We start from the raw sequence: 22,346 nt of genomic DNA on the forward strand, positions 1-22,346 counted from the left end.
TGGAACTACTCCTCTTTTAATATCTTACCTTGCAAATCAACTGGTTGCTCCTCTTCTTGCAAAGAAACATATTCTTCTGAAACAAACTCATGGTTATCATTTGTGCTTCCATTTTCTGAAGTCACCGTCTCTATGTCAGAACCCTGGAGTTCAAGAGTTTTAAATGAACATTACAGTTATTGGGGTTTCCGTCAATAAAGCAGAAGGAAAGGGTTACAAATAAAACAGGACATTAACAATAAAAACAGAAGAGAAGAATAATAACCTTTAAAACTGAAGAAGATTTTAAGCAACGAAAAGCAAGAGAAATACAAAGTAATTAACTACAGGGAAACAACTTTTATTGTGTAATACTTATGGCCATGATTGAAAAAAGGCAGAGAAAGACAATTTTAGGAAAAAAAGGGCAATTTAGGCATCAATTAACAACTATGCTAAGTATTTTAAATAATTATTTTTATTAGCTTTATTAGACCTATTTATTTAACAGAATTTAGAGAGACAGAGGAGGTTGTCAAATTAATTTTGAATATGGAATCTAACTCTACATACATGCCCATGTATTGTATGTAAACATACCACCCACCCACCCCCAAAAATGGAACTTCAAGAGTACCACCATCAACTCTAGTAAGTACTAGTACCAGGAAAAAAATATGTATCACTCTACTCCATCCCAGTTCCTCTCAGGAAATCTGAATGGCTGTTTTAATAGTACATCTCTGACACCAGGAAAACAAATATTTATACAGTCTATAAATTGGATTTCTGTTTTTAATCCAGAAAGGAGCCTTAGTTATTAGTCAGCTGCCAGTCAGCAACAACCTCAGAGCAAAACAGGAACTGAAGATAAACAGGGCTCAGAACCTGCAGGGCACTAAAGGCAAGCGATATCATTGACAACTCCAAATATTGAATTTTCATATTGTAATTTTTGTTTAAAAAAACTGATCCAACTCCAGTAAGGTTATTAGAAAACTATAAACATGCAAAAGGTAACTGAAAAATACTAAGTCACCCTGATCCATAAATAACTTGAGCTGTTTTTGTAAACAGAGATAGTTATTTTTGCAACAGCAGGTGTGAAATTACAGTAGTAGTAATACTCCAGATCAGTTTCCCTAGCTGTCTCATTTCAGGACTCAAGCAAACATGTACGTTTTTGTTTTTAAGAGAAGGCTGTACTTCAGGAAGGTTAGATACCTCAAGAAGAGTTGCTTAAGATACATTCTATAATCACATCACAAAGTTATATTCCCTTTCAAAATGCTTCAAAAATTAACTGTTTTAGTACTTTAACAAATACTGTGTATTTTTTTTCTTTTGACTAAAAAAGTGTCACAATTTTGAACTCAAATGTTCTACAGAAATTTGCCACTCAATTATAAGTAACTTACTAAAATCTGAGTGAAATCTCAGGAAAGAAAATACAAAATTATTCGCTGTTTTTGACTTGGTTGGGTTTTATAGACTATGTGACAATTTTTCTCTGGTGTAATAGAACCATTACTTTTGTTTCCTAAGTTGTGAAGAAAAAAAAAAGAATAACAGAAATTTAGTTTGAGCAGGCTCCACAAGACAAAGAGCAGGAATATCATTTTAAAACAGATAAAAATTGTAGCTAAAACCCCAAGAAACTGGGGTAGCTGAGTACAAGGTAAGCCACCCTTTTTTAAACACATGCATTCTGGTGTGGATGTATGAACTCTCTAATTCACTTAATCTGTTGCTAGACCTCCACCAGCCTTCCACTTCATCAACAGCAAAGAGGCTGAGAAAGGATACTGTCTCCTCACTACACTCCTTTTCCTACACTCCTACACAAAATTAGTAAATCCATTCTTACAAGTAGTCCAACGATACACAGCATCACTTCTCTGTTCAAAGCAGACAATGAATTCAGCATACACAGCTGTCAGCTCTCTGCAATCACAATCTAGACAATTACCATTTCTTGCCCCTCCTAACTTGGTGCCTTTGTAAATGGCAAAACAAATCCAGAAACTGATTCTTTTGTGTCCTCATCAATACAGGTCGCAATAATACCTGAGAGAATATTACAGTATGCCAAATTTGTCTAATCCTTGGCTCTATCCCTTTCCTAAATATCTAAATAATTTCCCTGAAGTACACAGTGGTCCACATGCCAGCCCTTCCCTGGATAACAAGTGCATGAAGGGTATTTAGCCATCCCATTCATTCTACCCTCTTCATGCTCAGGTTCAAAGCTGTCTTGTCAGGAGAACATAAATAACAGGGGTGCTTAAAAAACAGTATTTTCCCCACCCCGAACCAAACAATCTTGTTTCTTTTAATGAGGGAGGAATAACCGTGAACAGAAAACCTCTACACCACAGAAATCTGTTCTGCACCACAGAAATCTGTTCTGCTAGACAAATCCCTGCCTTCCTATAATCTTGTATTATGTTAATTTATTTAGACTGCATAATACATTTTCAGTTACAGTGTAGAATAAGCACCCCAAGTATGAAAGTAAGCCTGCAATTCACAGCTGAGTGACCCAACTGTTGTAGGCAACTCCTAAATTCTTTCACATTTATTAGATATCTCTAAAGTCTGATAGCCTGTGCACTCCTGTACACCACTTCTGAAACCGAACTGAGCTTTCAAAACTTGAGTACGATCACAAGCTTGTAATGGCTTGCCTTTTGAATTACCTACATTTTCATTATAATCGGCAAATAGGGGAGCATGCAGTGAAGGAGAAACAGCTGATCACTACCCATGATATCTTCCCGTTATTTCCTATTTTCCTCCTAGATTTCAAGTACTATTCCTTGAAATGTTTTGGGGCAGGCAACAAGAAGATACAGGCAAACAATACATATCATTCCAGGGAAACAGCTAACCCATTTACTCTGAGGATTCTGGCTCAGAAGCGCGCTCAGTTTCCAAGACAATGCTAAATACTTAAAAAACAAAACAAACAAAAGAAACCTCACCCCATACTGGACCCACACATCAGCCAAGATCTGAAGAGATACAAAAAATCCTCAGGACTTAAGTAGAAAGGTATACTGGAGGTTCACACTAAAAGGTAGGGCCCCTCAGAGCTTCTAAGCAACTCAGGCCTGCCCTGTTCACTACTAGGGGAAAGTAAGATAAAAACATTAATCTTATCTAACTTCAAGTGTCTACACCTGAGCAAACTGTTGAAGGGACCTTCATGAAGGATACAGTCAGCAGAATTAAAAACACCAAGTCATTTGATCAAAAATAAATGTTGACCTTCGCACAAGAATTACTGCTCTTTAGACTCAATTGATTGTATTGATTTAATCTGTACAAAGCAAACTTAGGCAGCGACATCAGATTCAGACACCTACCCTGTAGACACCTAGGCAACAACAAATCCCATCCCAACAGACCTTTAATCGCTTCGCTTTTTTTTTTTCTTTTGTCTCAAGTTTTATTCTACTTGCAATTAAAAATTACTTTTGTTTTAATAAAGCCATTGTCACTTTATATAACTAACCAAACATCAGAAGACAGGAAACAAACACACAAATTAAACCAGGACTACACAGACATAACAGTGACTTTACAAAGAGCTATACCCCAAGACTTGACCAAAGAAAGAGAGAATTCTAGCATTTCATCCCAAAGAAAAGTACGCCTAGTAAATGAAGCTATAGCAGAGTTCAGGAGATGGACAGAAACACAACTGAAACCATACAAATTTGATAAGAGCTCCACACATCAACTGAATAGATTCTAAAAAACAGTAAGGGTTTTGAACCACGAACAGTCTTTTGCCTGTTAGCTCTTTCCACCTGCTGCCACACAATCTACCATCACAACTTCCTTATACAATAATTAGATTGCTTTTGTACACGTCCTTAAGCAGGATACCCCTTCAGTGACAGTTTGCCTCATGGACAAAAAGCCATTCTCATAGTTGCTGCCATTAGCTCAGTCTTGCACTGCCATATGAATTCCTCCTCCACAAGGTGCCAACATCCAGATTATTTTATGTATTTTATGCCTCACGCTCTCCTGCCTGAACAACAAGGCCAAGGAAACCCAGAATTTCAGTATGAATTGCAAAGAACTTGTGCTAAAAGCTGCTGCAAGTCCCTGTAAAACACAAAAGAAAGTAACTTCAAAACTCAGTCCTTCCTACAGAAGAAACTCTTACCACTCCCCCAAGGTTCTTCCAGGCTGTTTTCAAGACCCTCTAAGCCTAAGTATGGCAAGGTTCACCAATCACCATTTTAAGCTCCAAGCAGGCTATTCTTCTCATTCCTGACCTTAGAGCACAGATGTAAAGAGAGCTGCCCTGTCCTCCCATCACTTTCATTTCCCAATAAACCTAATAAAATCTTGTCGCTCCTTTACTCACTGTAGCTTCATAGTAAGAAAGACAGAAAGTAAGGACAGAGGGCTGCTCCTAACCAGCAACTGTTGAGGCTAGGATCAGCCAGTGTAGTAGAAGAAAACACCTGGAGAACTCATGGCATCATTTCCTTCTGCATGAGATATTTTTCCTGCCCACTATTCCCAACCTTTTTATTTTTTTCGGGGGGGGGGGATAGGGATAGAAGGGAATTTGAAAGAAAAACTAAAAATATATTAGCAACAACAGACAAGTTACATAGAACATCAATGTTTTCAGGAAAGATGGAACAAAGGAGAACATCTCACTAAAATTCTAGCAATTCCTCAAAGTAAAAACTTTGAAGAAAAAAAATATTCTTTTAAATAAAATTTATATCAGCTATAGTAAAGGATACACATTTGTAAACAGTAGATTTATGCTTTCCTATTTATAAATCTCTCCTATATTCTCTGTTGAGATGCAATATCCACATAAAACATGAACTACAAAGTTGAAATTATATTTTACTCTATGTGGCTAGTCTTAAACTGACAGAACTTGATTAATTTGAGATCAGGTACCTCATGATTGATGACAGTCCAGCCACAAGACGAATCACTGTCACTGGAGTTTTCAGACATTTTCAAAGCACACTGCAAGTAAAAGTAGATTATTTTAACATGCAAGATATGTAATTTTACTGCTCACTTGAAAAAAACAAAGAAAACAGAAGAATCCAAATCATGATGTTACAGAACACTACACTAACTCACAAACTGTTATTCTGGAATTGAAAAAAAAAATATAGAAGAGAAGTTTAGAGAGAAAATATATTATTTTGTGCATACTTCCTATTATCTTTTTATACTCGGAGCAAATATGGCTTTGCTGGGTACATACCTATTTTAGCCAGTCAAAAAGCTCTTAGACTAGCTAAGAACACACACACACAGAGCTAGCCAATAAATCAATAATTACATTCAAACAATGATGCTACAGACAAAATTAAAGACATACTTCAGTAGGTAGTCATTTGTGAATTGTCACATGCACAAGAACTAACAGATCATTCAAGAAAAACACCTTTTCTGGAGAGGACACAAACTAGGATCTTTTGGAACTAACTCTCTTCAACTACTGGGCAAAACAATGATTCATGTTTCTTTCACTCCTTTCAAGTACTCTTAAAAATACTGATTGTGAAGAAAATTGAGAGAGTACCTGGAGAGTACAAAAACAGAACAAAAAAAACCAAAGTACAAATTTTACTTGTTACAATACAACCGGATGATTTTGGTAGTTATTTTCAGAAGAGAACTGTCTGGCTGCAGCTGCCTGTTTATTTTTTCTCCTGTACCAGGAATACACAGTATTCATTATTGTTACACATCCAGGTTATTTTTTAAAGTTCTTCACTAACAAAAAAGACTTTTAAAATAAATTTAGTATTTCTTGTTCCTTAAAATAAAAATATATCAAGTTGTTAATAAAATTGACTACAGATTTACCTCAGGGGGAAAAAACTTCCCCAAAATAGAACGATTTCCAATTAATTGTGTGTTACGTTATACATCCAATGTAATAAAACAGCAAAAGAAATCATAGTTCAATAGAGCTGTCAATATAACTGTTGTTTTATAGAAAAGCAGAGAGTTCAGAGAACTTCAGACATCTGCTTTATTTCCCACACCTAGTTATTTCCAGTAGGAACACAGAGAAAAGCACCTATTTGTTTAAATTGTTTTACTCCCTACTTTATTATCAATCCTGTCTTTACTCCCAGTTTGTTAACACAGAACATATACACAAACCTTGAATTAGAATATCTAAATATGCCAGTGTGGCCTAGAATTTTGCACAACAAAATATGAAACTTCCAATTCCATTTAGTCTTCTTAAAAAATAGAGTAAACATTTGTCTCATATCTCTGCATTATGGTAGTTATCATACGTTTCTCTAATGTAACACTTTTCCCTCATCAACTGCAATTAATATATTTGGGGTTCCTCTGTAAAAAAGGCAATGGTGACCATCACAAGCACAGTTTATAACGCAAAAATATTGACTAACAATCAATGTAGGTATCAAACTTACAAACAAATAGGATTTCCATTTATTATAAAACCCTACTTTGAGTATGGTTGTCATTTTCCTTTAAATCTTTTTCTTCCTTCATTAATGCTTTTCCTGGAATCTCAGGTAGGGAACATCATGGTGGGGGTGGGTTTGTTTTGGGTGGGCTTTTTGTTTGGTGTTTTTTTGGTTTGTTTGTTTTTCATTTTTTGGTTGGTTTGTTTGTTTGGTTTTTTTAAATCATGCTGTATTCAATCATCAAATCTTTTTTTAAAATCATGGGTTTTTTTAAATCATACTTCTTCAATCATCAAAAATAACAAATGCCCAAATGGCAAAGACTGTGTTCAAGAGTTCTCACAAGACAATAACATCTGCTTGCTGCCACTGAATTATTTTAAATTTGACCAGGCATTCAGCAGCAACATTCCTTCCAGGGGAAGGTAACTACCAGCACCAGAACTCACTACCTATCAGAAACATCACTGGCTACGTTGCAAAAACTGTACCAGTGATCTGAAATTATCTTTTAAGAATTCTCCCCAGTACAAAAGCACTTCCATTTAATTATTTTACATTTCAGTGAATAGAGCGATCATAAGAGTACCAAATTTATTGCCATTGAAAACCATGCCTCCTTTGTAACCACAAAAAATACAGCTTGAGGCAAATATAGTACAGGCAGCCACCCAGTCCTTACTAGCGAGTCTGATCTCCACTAGGGAAGAAATTCAGGCTGTGGTTTCATAATATGGCAATTCCAGTTTTAGTGCCTCTCAGTGCTAGATGAAAAACAATGAAGTCACACAATGCAAATACTTTAATAAGCCAAAAAAACCCTTCTGTTGATACAAGTGCATTTACAAATTTGGAAAGAGCAGGTTTTAACAGTAGACTCTGTGCTGAACATTTTAACGTGTGCCTTCCTCTAGCTAACTCAGCATTTCATCATCTATCCCATTCTCCCCCTCCAGCCAGATCACAGACTGACAGGTAATTGAGCACGGCATAAAACCAATTCTACTGAATACACAACCATGGCCTCAGGCTCCAAGAAGCATTAATCACCTGTCTTCCCTTCCCAAATAAAAGCTTTGGGACCTAACTATGTGAGTATTGGCATAATCAAAAAATATCTAAAGAGCAAACAGAGGAACACACAGACAAACAACCATTATTTTCTGTTACTTGCTGGCCTCACTTATCTTGTATTCAACCAGAATATTATATTAAAACTGCATATTTAACTGCATACAGGTGATCAATCTCCAAACTAGAAAAGTTTTTAATAACAAGAAAAAGATTGCAATAAAAAAGAACAATGACAGAATTGTTGGGATTTACAGGTGGAACTGTTAAATTTATCAAAGATGAAAGACAGATAGCATGGCATCAGACTGAAGGGTATCTCTAGGGTGCCTATGTTCCTACAAGCACGTTCAGCACACATACACATGTGAAACAGTTATCAAAAGTAAAGCATTTCATTAATTATTATTAGTTAGCTCTAAAAGAGCAAAACAGCCTAAAAAGTTTAAATAAAAAATACCTAGGTGCAATGTTCCTAAACTTCAACCATTGGCTAGAACTAATTTCTGTAAAAACTTATTTCTGTAAAAGATTAACATAACTCACATAGTCATAACCACATCTGAGATCAAATACAGTCCCTTAAGTAAACTGAAATATGGAAGGCTAATCTGAGCCCGATGGCCAAACTGACCTACTCACAAAATCTTCACCAGCTTGCATTCTCCACCACCAAATGACAGAGACCCACTAAGAACCAGGAGGTTTTTCCTACCCACCCAAGGGTGCTGGATATGGTTGGCACTGCCTTCCTGAATGCAAGCTACTACAAAAACAAGTCACTTGGGGCAGGAATTCAACAGATATGACACCTGCAAACTTCCTAGCGAATCAAGATGATACTAATGGGTGTTTTTTTGACCAATAACAGCAGGGATAACTGAAGGATACAGTAGAGTATTCCACACCTCCTATATGTCAGGCCAAGCCAGAAGGAAAGCTTGGAAAAAAAGAAAAACACCCCCCAGAGACAGCTTCACTGGTTTGGCTTCTCACTAAATACCTTCACTGCCACTAGGTTTCAAAAGAAAGTTACAGTTCAAGTTCTTCTATGCTCCAGTCAAAACTGCAAAGCTGACTCTAGGCCCATAAATGTCCTATGTTCACAGTGATATTGCCTTTTGTTAAGTTTCTATCTAGATAAAATAAATATCCATTATATTCAGAGTTCAACCTCTATGTATTTTTGTTGGGGGCGGGGGGGAGGGGGCAGGGAATGAGAAATGTGAACTACTTTCCTAAGCCTAGTGAAACGCAAACCAGAAGCATAAGATGTATAAGTTTACAGCCATATGTATTGTTGACAACATAATACATATCACATCCTATTTATCCACTGTGAACCAGAATACCAGTCTCAGAGAGAATAACTATTCCAATCTAAACAAGTTCTTCTGTCTGCAAAGAGGATCTCCTAGACTAAAAAAACCTCAATAAGCATTGACAAATGAAAAGATGAATAACAAGGCACTGACAGGAATTGGCATTCTTTAGAGTTTGCTATGCTGTCATTCCAAGCAAAAACTCACAGTTCTGTTCTACAGTAGCTTCTTTGCTGCACAGCAGAAATAAAAACATGTTAGAGCAATATCATACCTCAGGGGTTTTGTGCAAGTTTATTATTTCTACACAGCGGTGTAACTTCTTCCCCAAAGTAGCGTTCTTCTTGGTGAATATACTTAGCAACCCACAAAGACTATTTGCCTGCCATGACTTCCAGCCAGGCCCGGGCAGCAGACGCCAGCCCACCCCAGGCCCGGGCGCTGCCCGCCCAGCCCCAGCCGCTGCCCTCACGGTCGCACCTGCAGCGAAGCGCGGGCCGGGCCGCTACAGCCACAATAACACCATTTATGAAAGAGAACACCTTGCATCAGCCGAGGAGACCGAGGCATATGATGAAAGAGGAGGAAGTTGGCAAAGGCCAGCGCCCGCGGCCGGGCCGGCCCGGCGGGGACCGCGGCCCGCGGAGCCCGCTCGGCCGCCTCAGAGAGGCCCGGCGGCCGCCGCCGCGCCCCGCTCACTGGCTCCCTGCCCCGACCCCAGCGCCCCCGGGCTTCCCCCCGGCTCCAGGCAGCCCCTCCGCGGCCCGGGACGCCGCTCTCCCCACGGGGCTGCGTACCAAGGCCGGGCCGGGAGGCGGCAGCCGCCACCGCCCCGCAGGTCGCTCCCGCCGCTTTACCTGAGCGCGGCCCCAGCGGGGCCCGGCACGGACGAGGGGCCGCCACCGCCGCCGGTGACGCCGTCAAAAACAACACCGACCCGCCAGGGCCGCGGCTGCGCACTGCGGCGGCGCCCCGCCGCACCCTGGGCACTGTAGTCCGCGCCCCGCGGCCGCCGGCCGCCCCGCGCGCCTGGGGAACTACAGCGTCCAGCATGCACCGCGGCGGGCGGCACGCCCCGCCCCGCCGGGCCCCCGCTGCCATAGCAACGCTGCGCCGCCGAGCGCCGGGCCGGGCCTGCCTGTGGGCTAGGAAGACTTGATCCTTCGAGTGGATGACGGAGAATTAACTAATTTGGAAAGTTTCCCAACAGCGGAGGCTTGAAACTGCTCCAGGAGTAGCTGTCCGTCCCGAGGGCAGCCCGCGACCGGGGTAAGGCAGCTCTCGCCCCCCATCAACGGGCCCCGCCGAGCAAGGCCCTGGGGTCTCAGCACAGCAGGGCTGCGGTACCGGTGCAAAAAATAAACGGGAAACGACAACAGGCCTCGTTAATAAACACAGCAAAGGGAAAGTCTGAATCTCTAAGTCAGCTAGCAACTTCAGTGTTTTGTTCATCTTTTAAGTGATTGAGAAATAGAGAAAAAAGATTTCATTGCGCCTCTGAAGAGCAGGGCTTGAGTGGCTCGCTCAGCAAAACTAAGGGAGGTACCTGATTCAGTGCCGTCTTACCCCACATGTCAATACCGCATTAGAGCACTTTGCATGAATGTACTACCAAGTATCAGTCATCTTAATTCACTCCCCACAGAGGGGAAAAAAAAAAGCACCAAAACAAACGCATGTATGTGAACATGAGCGAGGAAATAGAGTCATTTGGAGGTTTGTTTAGGGCTCTGTTTTAGCATACATATTTCTATATATTAGAAAAGGAAATGTCAAAACCAAAACAAAGCACCCACAAAGCCTCGCTATGTTCTTACTCTCATTCATGTTTTTATTATACATACTAATCATTTCTGCAACACATTTTAAGGTATTTTCTGTGTTCAAGATTATCGCTAATGCAGAAATTGATGCAAATTCCAGTTTTTACTATAGTTCATAGTCAACATGAGTCCATTGATCACTGTCCACAGTTTACTAAATAAGGTCAAAAGTCTGCAGTGTTAAGTTCCTCACTCTCCACCGTGCATGTATTTCAATACATGTCTTGAGCAACATTTGCCCTGACCACAAACATTTAACAAATGTGAAATGCTTTGCCCTGTTATTTGAAAAGCTGAATTAAAATCTGTCTCCTCAGCAGGGAAAGAAGATGACTTCTGATGAGAAACTGCCATCAAGTCCAAACACAAAGCAAAACCAACCTCCTCCTCCGCCTCTCTGCACAAATCCTGGCAATCTGGTGTTTTCCTGTATGCTGGACCCGAAAACACTCATGACCAATGGTTCTTTGACAAAGCCTCAGGTTTTACTGTTTAAAACAACTTCAAGGAAATATGGTGCTATTCCACCTATCTCACAGATGGTACCTCGTACTTATCACCCAATAGATCAAACCTTTTCAAAACACTTACTCACTTGTGGGTCATTTCAAGGTAGTTATTTAAACACTGCCATTGACAGAAGTAGGGTATATGACTACCCCAATTTACAGCATACTCTGTAAAAATGCATCTCCATCTTTATGTCATAGACTTAGACTAGCTTTAAGAAAACCAATCCGTTATTTCAGTCATTCTAGGAATAACTGTCAATATCTGTTTTATTTTGGTTTTGCTGGGTTGAATAAGATCTATCAAAAAAGATGTAGCTGATTTAATGATACACTTTTCTCAACCATACTTAAACCCATAAAAATAAAACTTTTGAAACTGGTAACATAAACGTGGAACTCCAATTTTACAGAAAGAGTTAAGTGCAAGAGACATAGACCTGAAGGTCTATTTGTTTTAATTTAAGTATTTTCTGGTTTTAAAACCTAAAGTCATTCTGCACATTCCTACATCTTAGGACACTAATACCAACACAATGCATGACTTTGATACGATGTACACACACTCGCTTCCCGAACCTTTAAAGAAGTCACTGTTTCTATTTCATAGCAGTAGAAAAAGGTGCATGTCTACATCAAAAATAGCCTTGAGTAGCTGTAACAAATCACTACAATACAAACAGCCTATACAGATGTATGTAGATTGTTCTAATAGGCTCTGGACGCAAAACAGAAAATTAGGAACTTTGAACCAGCATCTGCTTCTTTGCATTTTCTTTTTCTCATTGCCACTGCCTCTCCTCCTTAGCCCCCACTTCCTCTCAGCAAAAAGCCACATTTTGGCAAGCATACCATTACACTCAACTAAGGCACTAAAGCTCCTGCACTGCCCTCCTTCCAACTGCTATAAATAAAATATTCTCACCCCCTTCCATTGCAATGCAATGCAATACAAAAGAAGAACGGCAGCTACCCCAGACATTTCTGACTCACCTCAGCACTCCTCTCAAGGCTCTAAGTAAAGTGACTGGAATCAACACCTGCCACCTTCTCCCTGTTACAAGAGTATAAAATTTACAAAGAATAACATATATCTGCATAATAAATATTTTCTTCTAAAGACAGAAATCAGTCATAAATGGTACTCAGGAAACAGGCTGACGTGGAAAATTCAGAAGTCTGCTAAAACTGCTACTGAAGGGAGTGTAGTTGAAATGGTCACAATTTCCATAGAATGCCTAACAAAACACAACCACTTCAAGTCCAGTGTTCCAGGTTGTCATGGCAATACAAATGCTAACATTTATATATAGACAATACAATTCTATAATACATTCTTCCTCTATCCAAAACAACAGGTGCAGGACTTCAAAGCACAGTGTCATACTTCATGTCCTTTTTCAACATTTGTAGCCTCACCAGGATGGTCCCTCTTTTACGAATCTTTAATCACACCAGTACTCCTGAGATACTGGCCAATGTCAACAGAGTACAAATTAAAATGCTAGCTCAAGAAAAGTACATATGCTCCTAAAAATAACCATGTTTTTGATTTAGAATATGCTTTACAGATACACTGAGATTACTAATTCTAGTAGGATGGAAGAAGTAAGTCTTTTTCATTGATAGGACAATTTATCACAGGATTAATTTACCACTACATTACACTACAACACTACAGGTTTATATTTTTTCCAATTACCTTGTTTAATCAGCCCAAATGTTTCAAAATAGTCTGAAAATATTCAATGTACATTGCGTAATGTTAAAAAGAATGTTCTGCACTACATAAAATCTACCTCTATCCTTCCAGGTGGAGGTTTTCCAAATTAGATGCCTGAATCTAATCTAAATTCTCTATCTTAGTTTCAGATGTGCCAAACACTGTGAATAAGAAAAGAGAAAAGCATATAACCATAACCATAGCACACATATCTGTTTCAGCTTTCATGGAGAACAGAAAGACAAGTTAACAGGTGTTGACTATATGGAGCTACTGAAGTTGTCTGAAAACCCTTTGTCAAGATTCAGTAGATATTTCCAGACAGATACTTCATTTAGTTATGAGTAACTTTAAATCAAGTACCAAAAGCATGTTTTAATATTCGGCCCACCAATATTTCAAAGCCATGAAAGCAAAATCATGACAACTTTGTATCAAAATTATATCAAATATATCTAATCTTATTTGTTATAATACTATAATTTCCAAAAATAGTAATTCACTTACACAACCTTTTACCAATTCTGTAGGTGTTCTGAGTGAAACAGAAAAATGTCTAGTTAACAACATATTGAAGAGAACTAAGATTCCTTCTGGTGCCCTCAAAAGGCACCCCTGTCAAAAAGATCCTTAAAGTTCCTTTTTTTTTTTTTTTTTTAAATTAAGAATCTTGTGTTGTTCCTTGAATTAGCTGTCGAATCTTCTCAGCATCTTTTTCTATATTTTCATTTTTGGGATCAATCTTGAGAGCTGCTTCATAATCCTGGAGACCTAATATAGATACATCGATAAGAATGTCAATCAATAATGTAAGAGCATCCTCTTTAGCAACTACCTGGCAATAACAGTTCCCTAACCATATGCATGAAGTATTGATCTTGAGTTTTGTTACTGAGCAAGATAGAATCAGAATTACATTAGGTTTAACTTTTGTCAGTGAATAAATTTGTATTTTGTCAATATTACTTTACAAAACATTTTGGCAGAAACACTCTACTACATAAACATTTTCAGGTACTGAAACATGAAAACAGGGCCTCTTCATTCACATATATATATGTGCACACACGCATGTTCAGAAGTGTTCTTCACAAGAGAGAAAAATTGAATAACAGAATGAAAGTGTGTGAAAACAAGAAAAAAAAAAAGACATGAACTGTGAATACTAGAGCTTGGGGAGAAAAAAGCAAACCACGAGTACAGAAAGTAAAATAAAATCTTCTTTAATTGTCTTTTTTATACAGGTTCCAAGTGCAAATGAAGCTGTAAGGGTAAGACAAAGCAAGCCATAGGCAGAAAAAGGTAACCAATGGGAAAAGCTTAGTATTTCAACACTGACATTTTGAATATTCCTCACTTTCTATTATCAACTTTCACTTGTAAATTTGCCTTACAAACCTAAACTGATGCTCTTAGAGAACTCACTAGAGACATTTAATTCAGGTATTTTCACACAAATCACACATACTTGATGAAACATTTTGCTCACCAATACAGGTTTCATACATCACTTTACAGAGATGTGGTACTAAGCACTTCATGAGCAAATATTTTAGAAATATTTCAGGTTATTTTAAGTTAATTTGTTCTATAATTGGAACCACTGCAAATATAATCTCAAAACCAATAAAACATTGCTTCATGAACAGCAAAACTACTGCAACCTAGTTTCATATCGGTCTGTATCCTACATTTGAATGCTTCCCAATGCAAATATGTCATCTCTGACCTCTCGTTCGCTCCTTACTAATACCTTCCATGGCCACCATGCTGCTATGGTCACTAGTTGGCCGTTACGCACAGACAGACCAACTACCCAACAGACCAAACAGAGGATACACAACTCACTAAAGCCTTTTCCTCAATGGAAAAAATAATTTGTATTCCTTGAATTAGGAGTACAATCTATTTTCTTAAAAGTTGTAAAGATTTTTCAAGTGGAATTGCAATTAGCCAGTAATTAAAAAAAGAATAATAATTAAGGAATGTGGTATAAAGGTTCATAACAAAGAGACACAGATTGCATTGGCCTCCTTTAACATCTCTCCTGAAAAAATAAAGGTGTGAGCCATCTCATTGAGCTGAACAGAATTACTTCCATGTCACTATAAATCCACGTGCACACTTTCACAAAATCAAGGTCTCACCTTCAGTATATAATTCCAGCTGACAAAACGCTGTTCCACGTCTCACATATGCTTTTACTCGAGCATTCTCATTATCAGGAACAGGTGGTGTCAGCAGTTCTAGTGCCTTTACAAATGAAAATACCCAAAATATTTAGAGGTAGATTTTCCATAATTTTGGTGTTTTTCTCATTTACACACACTTCTCTCACCTAATTACTATTATTATACAGTAATATTATATTCAAATAGAAATAGAAAATAACTATTCAAATTTAACTATGTGGATTGTGATTTTAGTCATTAAGATTTGTATTTGTCACCCCACAGTTTGCTAAATACAGTTTCATTGCCATAACTAAAAACTGACAAATAACATGTTAAATGTTTATTACAGTCAACTAATGTATTCTATTTTCATACATGATATTACATACCATGCTACAAAAAAAAAAAAAAAATAGCAGCCCTAAAAAAGTACGTGTTGTAGCAGCAGGTACTAAAAAAAAAAGTTTCAAGCCTCAAGTACTTATTAGTTCAAAAAATAGTAATTCTGGGACAACTTTTTACAAATTATTTACGTGTCTTTTGAGATCACCCCTCATGGCACAAATAATGGCTGCGAAAACATTGAGTTGATACAGTCCTTTAAAAACGTCTGGTCCGCTGCTTTTTTTTTTTTTAAGTATCTTCCTCATTACCACCACCTTTTTATCTTCTTCCCACCAAATGAAGAACACCACAACATAATACAAAAGATGTCAGTGCATATTTTCCTTTTTTTTCCTGCTCAAAGTTGTCTTTTTTTCCAAGTGTATATATTGCTACACTATTTTACCTGTAAAGAAACATGTACTGCCCATTTGGCCTAAACGTGTGGAAGCATGGTTTGGAGGTTTTTTGGTTGTTGTTTTGTTTAAAATTTCTGAAAGTTCATTGATCAATCACTAGCAAGTTTTAATATTTCACCATGGCTTCATTATATTAATTTTGAATTTATTAATTTTGAATTTAAAAAGTTTGAATCGCACGAGTAAGTGTTTACAGATCTGCATGAAACAGAAGCATCACAGTAATAAATCACAATCACGTATAAGATGACAGTTTGAGAACCTATGTATTTATACCTTAGAGGAATCTTCAATAACTTTATGTAAATTTCTCAGTTTAAGGTGGCAAGCAGCACGATTCAGATACAGTAGGGGAAGCTTATTGTTTAGCCGCACTGCGAGGTTATATGCATTTACAGCCGCAAGATAGTTTCCCGTTGCAAACATTTTGCTAAGTATGAAACAAAAAGTGAAATACGCACTTTAAACAAGGTGATACATCACAAAATAACTAACTACTTATTATTAACAATTAATTTAAAAAAAAAATTGAAGTATTATCGACTTCTCCTTGGAAATGGCCACTTATAGCCTATACTGAGAGAACATAGCTGAAGTTCAGTCAAACTTGATGCTGACAATAAAGCATATAGACACACGACTTAACAAAAATAGTCACTGCTTAAATGTAATGAAGAACAGTAAGATGTGGGCATATCTTTGCAGACAGAGGACTAATTTTGAAAACTACGTATCTGATTACAATCCCCTAATCAAACCTTTCTCTATAACACAGCTACAGAAACATACCAATATTTTTATCAAATTCCTAACATTCGTTTTGATGGATGTTTAACCTCTCAAGAAAAAGTACAAATGAAAGGAAATCCATTTGTGTCTAGGATAAATCGAAAATATCAAAGCTAAACAATAGACACACACTATATAACTAATATTTCATTTTAAATACATCTTCAAATGGAATCTAACTTACTTTCCTTTGTCCTTCAACCAATCTGGATTCTTCTCCTCTTCTTTTAAATCTTCCAGCTCAGCCAAATCATCACTTATTGTTCTTCGAGCTTCTGCTTGTTTACGTAGCCACTGTAAACATACAATGTGCAAAGATTATTTCTGAAGGAAAATTCAAATCCAAAAAAAGGATTTTGTTTTCACCTCTTCACTCAGTCCTATCAAAAGAATTCTGTTTGCCACATATTTTGGGCAGGGAGAAATATTTAATAATGTCAGACATGAAAAACTTCCAAGTTTCCCCAAATATTTTATTACTATGTGAGAAGTAAGGTTACTGCATCACTAATACATTTTTGTTTGTGTGTTTGTTTTGGAACTTCCAAAATGACTCTTTGTGCTCATTTAATAGAGCTCAAACAAGATAACTGTGAGCTTCTTTTTAAGAAGGCAGAACTTAAAGAATCTCAGAGTAAAGACATTTCAAATTTTGTACTTCAAGGAATTCAATTAATATTGCTGCTTCCCCCCGCCCCCCCTCCAAAAAAAGGTACACGCTATTTATTAATCTGCATAATCACATGCTTGGTGAAAACAATTTTTATATAAAAGTGTTTCTTTAAATCTTCACTTAAATAAGACTTTCTTCCTTAGAAGATAAGGATATTGCACAGGTAGCATTTCTTGGCACAGGTAACATTTTTGCCAACTTACTGAATAAACGGTAAATAATTGACCACCTTGTAAGACAGTAGAAGCAACCAGAGCGCAATCCTTACCTCCTCCTCTTCTGTGACACGAGATTCTCGTAGAGCTGTAGGAAAAACTCGTGATGTAAAGTTGATTTTAATTGTAGCAGTAGATCGAGGAGCTGGTAGCTGTTCTTCTTTCAAATTTTCTGAAAACATACTATAGGAACCACGACCTATGAAGAGAATTGGAGTACTGGAAATGAAAAATGAAGCAAAAGGGATTTTTCTGTTTTTCTATCAAAGTCCAAAGAACACCTAATTTAGAAATTATGCACATTAGAACTAACCCTCTAATAGGTTTAGACTTGTCTTTTGAAGGGAAGGTTTAAACAAATGTTTGTTCTGGCTGTATCGTGCCATTTATTTACTGGCTACATTATCTGTCAGAAATTAACTTAAACTTCTCTTACATCACTATCTTTGCCACTTCTGTGATTCTCTGACAGGGCAACTGCAGAAGCTAGAACTAAACTTACCAAAATAAACAAGCAAAACAAAAATGAAATATTTTCTGTTGTTTTAGTTCCCTGAATTGGCTCTCTCTGGCGCCAAGACATGGGATAGAGAGGGTGAAAGGAGATTGCATATTTCAACAAAAACCAGCAGTTAGGTAACTTAGGGAAACGTGAACTCCACCCTCAAAGTCTGCATTACGCTGTCAGAAAGGCTTGCTGTTTTACTTCTGAAGCTTAGAACAAAATCTGTCCTTGTATTTCCAAAGACTTAAACAAGAGCTAAGAACTCGCATGCTTTAGGCTCAATAAATTGCCTGAAAATAAAGACACTAAAATAACTGCAAGCTAAAAGAATAAGTTCAGTATGGTGGAGACAAAGATAAACGAAGAACAGAAATATCTAGGAATAAACTTATACCCACACTTTAAAGAATAATAAAATACACTCCAATAATACAACCTTTAGTAGCTTTGATTCTGGTCTCAGAATTTCCTTCATTAGGAATCCTAGTTTTGTTATTTTTTTCCTTTTTCTTCTCCTTTAATTGCTCTACTTCTTGATGTAGTTCCCCTTCTTTTTGTACCCTCTTTTGTTTCTCAGCAGCATCTTGCTGTTTTTTCCATAACTCCAACTCCTCAGTGACCTTCTGCCGCTCCTTTTCTTTCAGATCTTCAATTCTTTTTCTTTCTGCTTCTTCTAGCTGTTTAATGATAAACCTATGAGATATGTAACAACTGATAATAGTAAGATGACTAAGTTACCATTATTTTCCCAGTTTCATATCCCAAGCATAGCATCATCATTGATGTGATTGTACGAGCAGAGTTATGAAAGATGCTTAAAAATGATTGAGAGAGTAAAGATTTCTGGTTAGCTTTTAAAAGTCATATCTTTTCACTATTTTCTACCACTACTACAGTATGATCCAGAAACATTCAGAAATAAGTTTTACTTGTAAACAATGAAAATCTTGCCCATATTCCAATGCAGACCTCTGGAATATACATAAATGTAAAATATATGGCTTAATTTTAATACACTTTTTCTTACTTCTCCTCTTTGAGATTATTACATAGGCAGAATGGATGCAATGTTGCTACTAAGAAAGTCACCAACTGCAGTTCATTTTGATCCAAATCACATATGCAATCTTAAAATTTCATTGTATACTTTTTAAAATCCTTTTAAACACAAATGAAGTGACCAGACTTTTATATGCATAAAAATTTCGAAGAAAATAATTTCTCTCAAAATACACATAAAATGCAGAATGACAAAGATACATAAACACAAAAAGCAATGAACAGCAAGTCTGATATAACAACAACAAAAAAGATTTTTCTAAAAATCAGTCTTTTTGACAGTGCCAAATGACTAGACACTTGTACTGATGCAAAAGCCACAAGAGATTATGGTTTTGTCACATTATTGTAGTCTTCTTTCAACTGACAAAAATACGAGCCCCTCACCAATTATTTTTATTATTTTAGTATTACTAGCGGAAAATTCTAAATATTTTTTTCTGTATCGTTTTCCTATTTGGTAATAGGTATGTTTTAACTACAAAGAAATAACAAAGTTCACCACTGTAATAAAAATCAGTACTTTTCATATTTTTTAAGGTATATTTAACCAAGCAGCTGCCAGATTAGTTGGTAATTGTTTACATGTATATGTCTTGCAGAGTTCCTTCTAAGCTTACCTTCATTGTGGCTTCCAAAGCATATTTTTTGTGTTCCTGTTTTGTAACTCTTTTTGCCTCTGTCTCCTCTTTTGCCTTTTCATGTGCTTTTAGAACAGCATTCTCTCTTAGATACTGCAGTTTCTCCTTGTTAGCTTGAAAAACAAACAAAAATATTTTAGTAAGTTAGGCGTGAAGTTCTACTGTTATGTGTCACATTCATAAAAACAGGATTTCTTTTGCTACTTTGTCTGGGAAAATGCAACATGGTTCAAATTTCAGAAAGTAGTCTCTATCAAGCCCATGTCTAAAAAAAGAGAAAATTAAGATTTGCTAACACACAAAATGTAAGTTTTACAAGAAACATCGTTTTGTGTTCTGTGCCCTAGAGCCAGTAGATGTTCTTTGCCGTTTTCATATACTTTCTGTTCTTAACAATGAACAACAGGTTAAACTTATCAGATATCTGGCAGCAGAAGTTTCGCATTGCTTATTATAGTTTGTAAAGTTTTGGCTCAGTTTGGGTTTCTTACACACAACCTGCTTTTCACAGTAGAGAACTTACCAGTTGCTAGAGTTAGGGAATCCCACATGGCCACCTCTTTTTTATACAAAGTGAAGAAAATGATTCCATTTCCGATCTTTGCTGTGCTATTTGTGTCATCAATAGGAGCATATAAAATGGCTTCAAATAAAAAGGGAGGGATGCTTACCTATAAAAATATAATTAATGTGTACTAATATTTACAATTTTTAATTAAATTTCACATATTCAAAATACTTAGTACCAGCATACAGTAAACCCCAAGAAACACATGTTGTTGACAAAACTAATTTGCTTAATATGCAGCATGGAGGTTCTATATGCTATTAGACCAGATAAAAGAGATTTCAAAAGTTGGTTCTTCAGCACTGCAACAGAAGCCATGGACCTCAAATTTAGAATTATTAGTCATAATATAAGCAGCTGTGTATAATTCAGGCCATTTATGAGAGAAACAGCAGATGACACCTTTTGAGTTAGCAAGAGAATTAGTATGGAGGAGAATGAACACTGGTAAAGCCATTATCTCTGGTGGGATAGGTATTTACCAGCCTGCAGCATGCAAAGGGAGGTTACAGATTAAATATTATAAAAGATTATAAACTTGACAGCATTGCTGCCATGGTGTATTAAGCCTGTGCTTTTTAACAGAGCTATAAAGCAAGGCCAAGCCACAGCCCACGGGTACAACGCGTCCCAAGGTGGCGACACGGCAGGACAGCAGCCCCCTGAGAGGAGTGCGGCCGCCCCACCTTCAGGTACCGGTCGGTGCAGAAGATGTTGGCGGGGGTGACCCGAAGGCCGCGCACGGGCAGCGAGAGGTAGACGGCGGAGGCGGTCTGCCGCCAGCGGTGCTCCCGCAGCCACACCGGCATGGCGGCGCCTGTCGCTACGGACGCGCCGCCGTTGCTAGGGGCAGAACTTCCGGTGCTCTCCAAGAGCACTTCCGGGGACAGCGCGGAGAGACCCGGAAGTGCTGTCAGGCCCCGGTGAGATGTTTTTTGTTAGTGACACCTCAGCAGAGCGGGGAGGAATGCGGCTCTCGCGATCCAAATGCATTTCCATAAAGAGACAAACTGCTGCCTGAGAACGTCTGGTAAAAGCTATTAAAAGCTGAGGGCTGATTTAGCAATGCACTGAAACTTCCCCGTGTCCGCCGAAGCACCGGTTGCCTCACAGGATTGCCGCCGCCGAGAACCGGGTGGCGATGTGCACGGTGCTGCTCAGCCTCCCTCAAACGCACAGTAACTCTACCTGCCGAAACGATGGCTACTGTATGAAAAGCAGCGGCTGCTGGGGTGCTTGAGAGCCGAGCCAAACACATCTGGATAAACATCCCATTATGCCCGAGTCCCTCAAAAGAAAAACAGTTGTTAGAACTATTTGGAAAAAAAACAGAACAACAAGTCCAGTTTTCCTCCTTTTCTTTCTTTTAAAATATGACCAAGGAAAACTGAGCTAAGATTTCTGATGTGTATCACTGAAGATACGATTTTTATGTTCTGTTATCTATATTCCAAAGCAATGTTCAAATGGTAGTGGTTACTATTAAGTAGTATGTATACATATAACTGTATATCACAGACGTTTAAAACTTTTTCATAGCAAGAAATCCATCATAATTGATGTGAATCCTGGGTTATTCTCCACCCTTACCCTCATCAGTATCAACTGGATGAATGCTTGCATGGACTGGAATCCCAGAACTGAATTAAATTCCTTACTCCAAGAGCATTCAAAAGTAGAAGAGGAAACAGATTTAGCTGAAAGTCAAAATGCTTTAGGTATTTTTGGCACAGCTGACTTTTTTGTTTTGGTTTGTTTTTTTTCTTTTAAACCTTACACAATACATACTTTCAGACTTACGGCAGGATCTGCACTATGACATAAGGAGTCTTGCTGTCAGCTGCAGAAGATGAGACTTGTGTGATTTATAGTTCTGAACCCAGACTTACACGTGACATCTCCATAAACAGACTGCTATCGGTCTAAGAAACTGTAAGAGAAAATAAGTAAGTAAATAAAAGCTGAGGAAAGATTCTTCCTGTGAGAACAAAACTCCTGTTTGTTTTAAACCTGTCTCGTGTTACCTTTATTTAATCTCTC

At 37.8% G+C, this 22,346-nt stretch overlaps 3 protein-coding genes across 9 annotated transcripts in view; 1 reads left to right on the plus strand and 2 right to left on the minus strand.

Annotated features, from left to right (window-relative positions):
• CCPG1 (cell cycle progression 1) overlaps positions 1-9,802 on the minus strand; it is a 30,448-nt gene extending 20,646 nt beyond the window's left edge. For all 7 annotated transcript variants that reach the window (XM_074600461.1, XM_074600462.1, XM_074600460.1 and 4 more), the window contains exons 1-3: positions 9,682-9,802; positions 4,921-4,992; positions 29-143 (exon numbers count right to left, since the gene is read on the minus strand). In XM_074600461.1, the coding sequence (XP_074456562.1) occupies positions 29-143; positions 4,921-4,980 (175 nt within the window). In that variant the 5' untranslated portion in view covers positions 4,981-4,992; positions 9,682-9,802. The remainder of the gene's footprint in view (positions 1-28; positions 144-4,920; positions 4,993-9,681) is intronic.
• Positions 9,803-10,976: 1,174 nt separating this feature from the next.
• On the plus strand, positions 10,977-11,330 carry PIERCE2 (piercer of microtubule wall 2). Its single transcript, XM_074600281.1, has one exon. It carries the CDS (start codon positions 10,977-10,979, stop codon positions 11,328-11,330), a length of 354 nt encoding a protein of 117 aa, XP_074456382.1.
• Positions 11,331-12,850: 1,520 nt separating this feature from the next.
• DNAAF4 (dynein axonemal assembly factor 4) lies at positions 12,851-21,141 on the minus strand. The gene is made up of 9 exons (XM_074600282.1): positions 20,993-21,141; positions 20,262-20,409; positions 19,718-19,851; positions 18,475-18,715; positions 17,587-17,732; positions 16,830-16,939; positions 16,133-16,286; positions 15,027-15,132; positions 12,851-13,650 (listed from the first exon to the last, which is right to left on the minus strand). Exons 1-9 carry the CDS (start codon positions 21,113-21,115, stop codon positions 13,541-13,543), a joined length of 1,272 nt encoding a protein of 423 aa, XP_074456383.1. The 5' UTR covers positions 21,116-21,141; the 3' UTR covers positions 12,851-13,540.
• Between the last annotated feature and the right edge of the window lie 1,205 nt (positions 21,142-22,346).

Source organism: Larus michahellis, chromosome 9 (assembly GCF_964199755.1).
Source record: "Larus michahellis chromosome 9, bLarMic1.1, whole genome shotgun sequence".
Taxonomy (NCBI): domain Eukaryota; kingdom Metazoa; phylum Chordata; class Aves; order Charadriiformes; family Laridae; genus Larus; species Larus michahellis.

Coding starts and splice junctions, on each gene's coding strand:
- PIERCE2 (XM_074600281.1), top strand. CDS start 10,977: ATGACTTCTGATGAGAAACTGCCATCAAGTCCAAACACAAAGCAAAAC.
- DNAAF4 (XM_074600282.1), bottom strand. CDS start 21,115: ATGCCGGTGTGGCTGCGGGAGCACCGCTGGCGGCAGACCGCCTCCGCC. Junction 17,733..18,474: donor CAGAATCAAAGCTACTAAAG/GTTGTATTATTG, acceptor TTCTCTTCATAG/GTCGTGGTTCCTATAGTATG. Junction 16,940..17,586: donor GTGTCACAGAAGAGGAGGAG/GTAAGGATTGCG, acceptor GTATGTTTACAG/TGGCTACGTAAACAAGCAGA.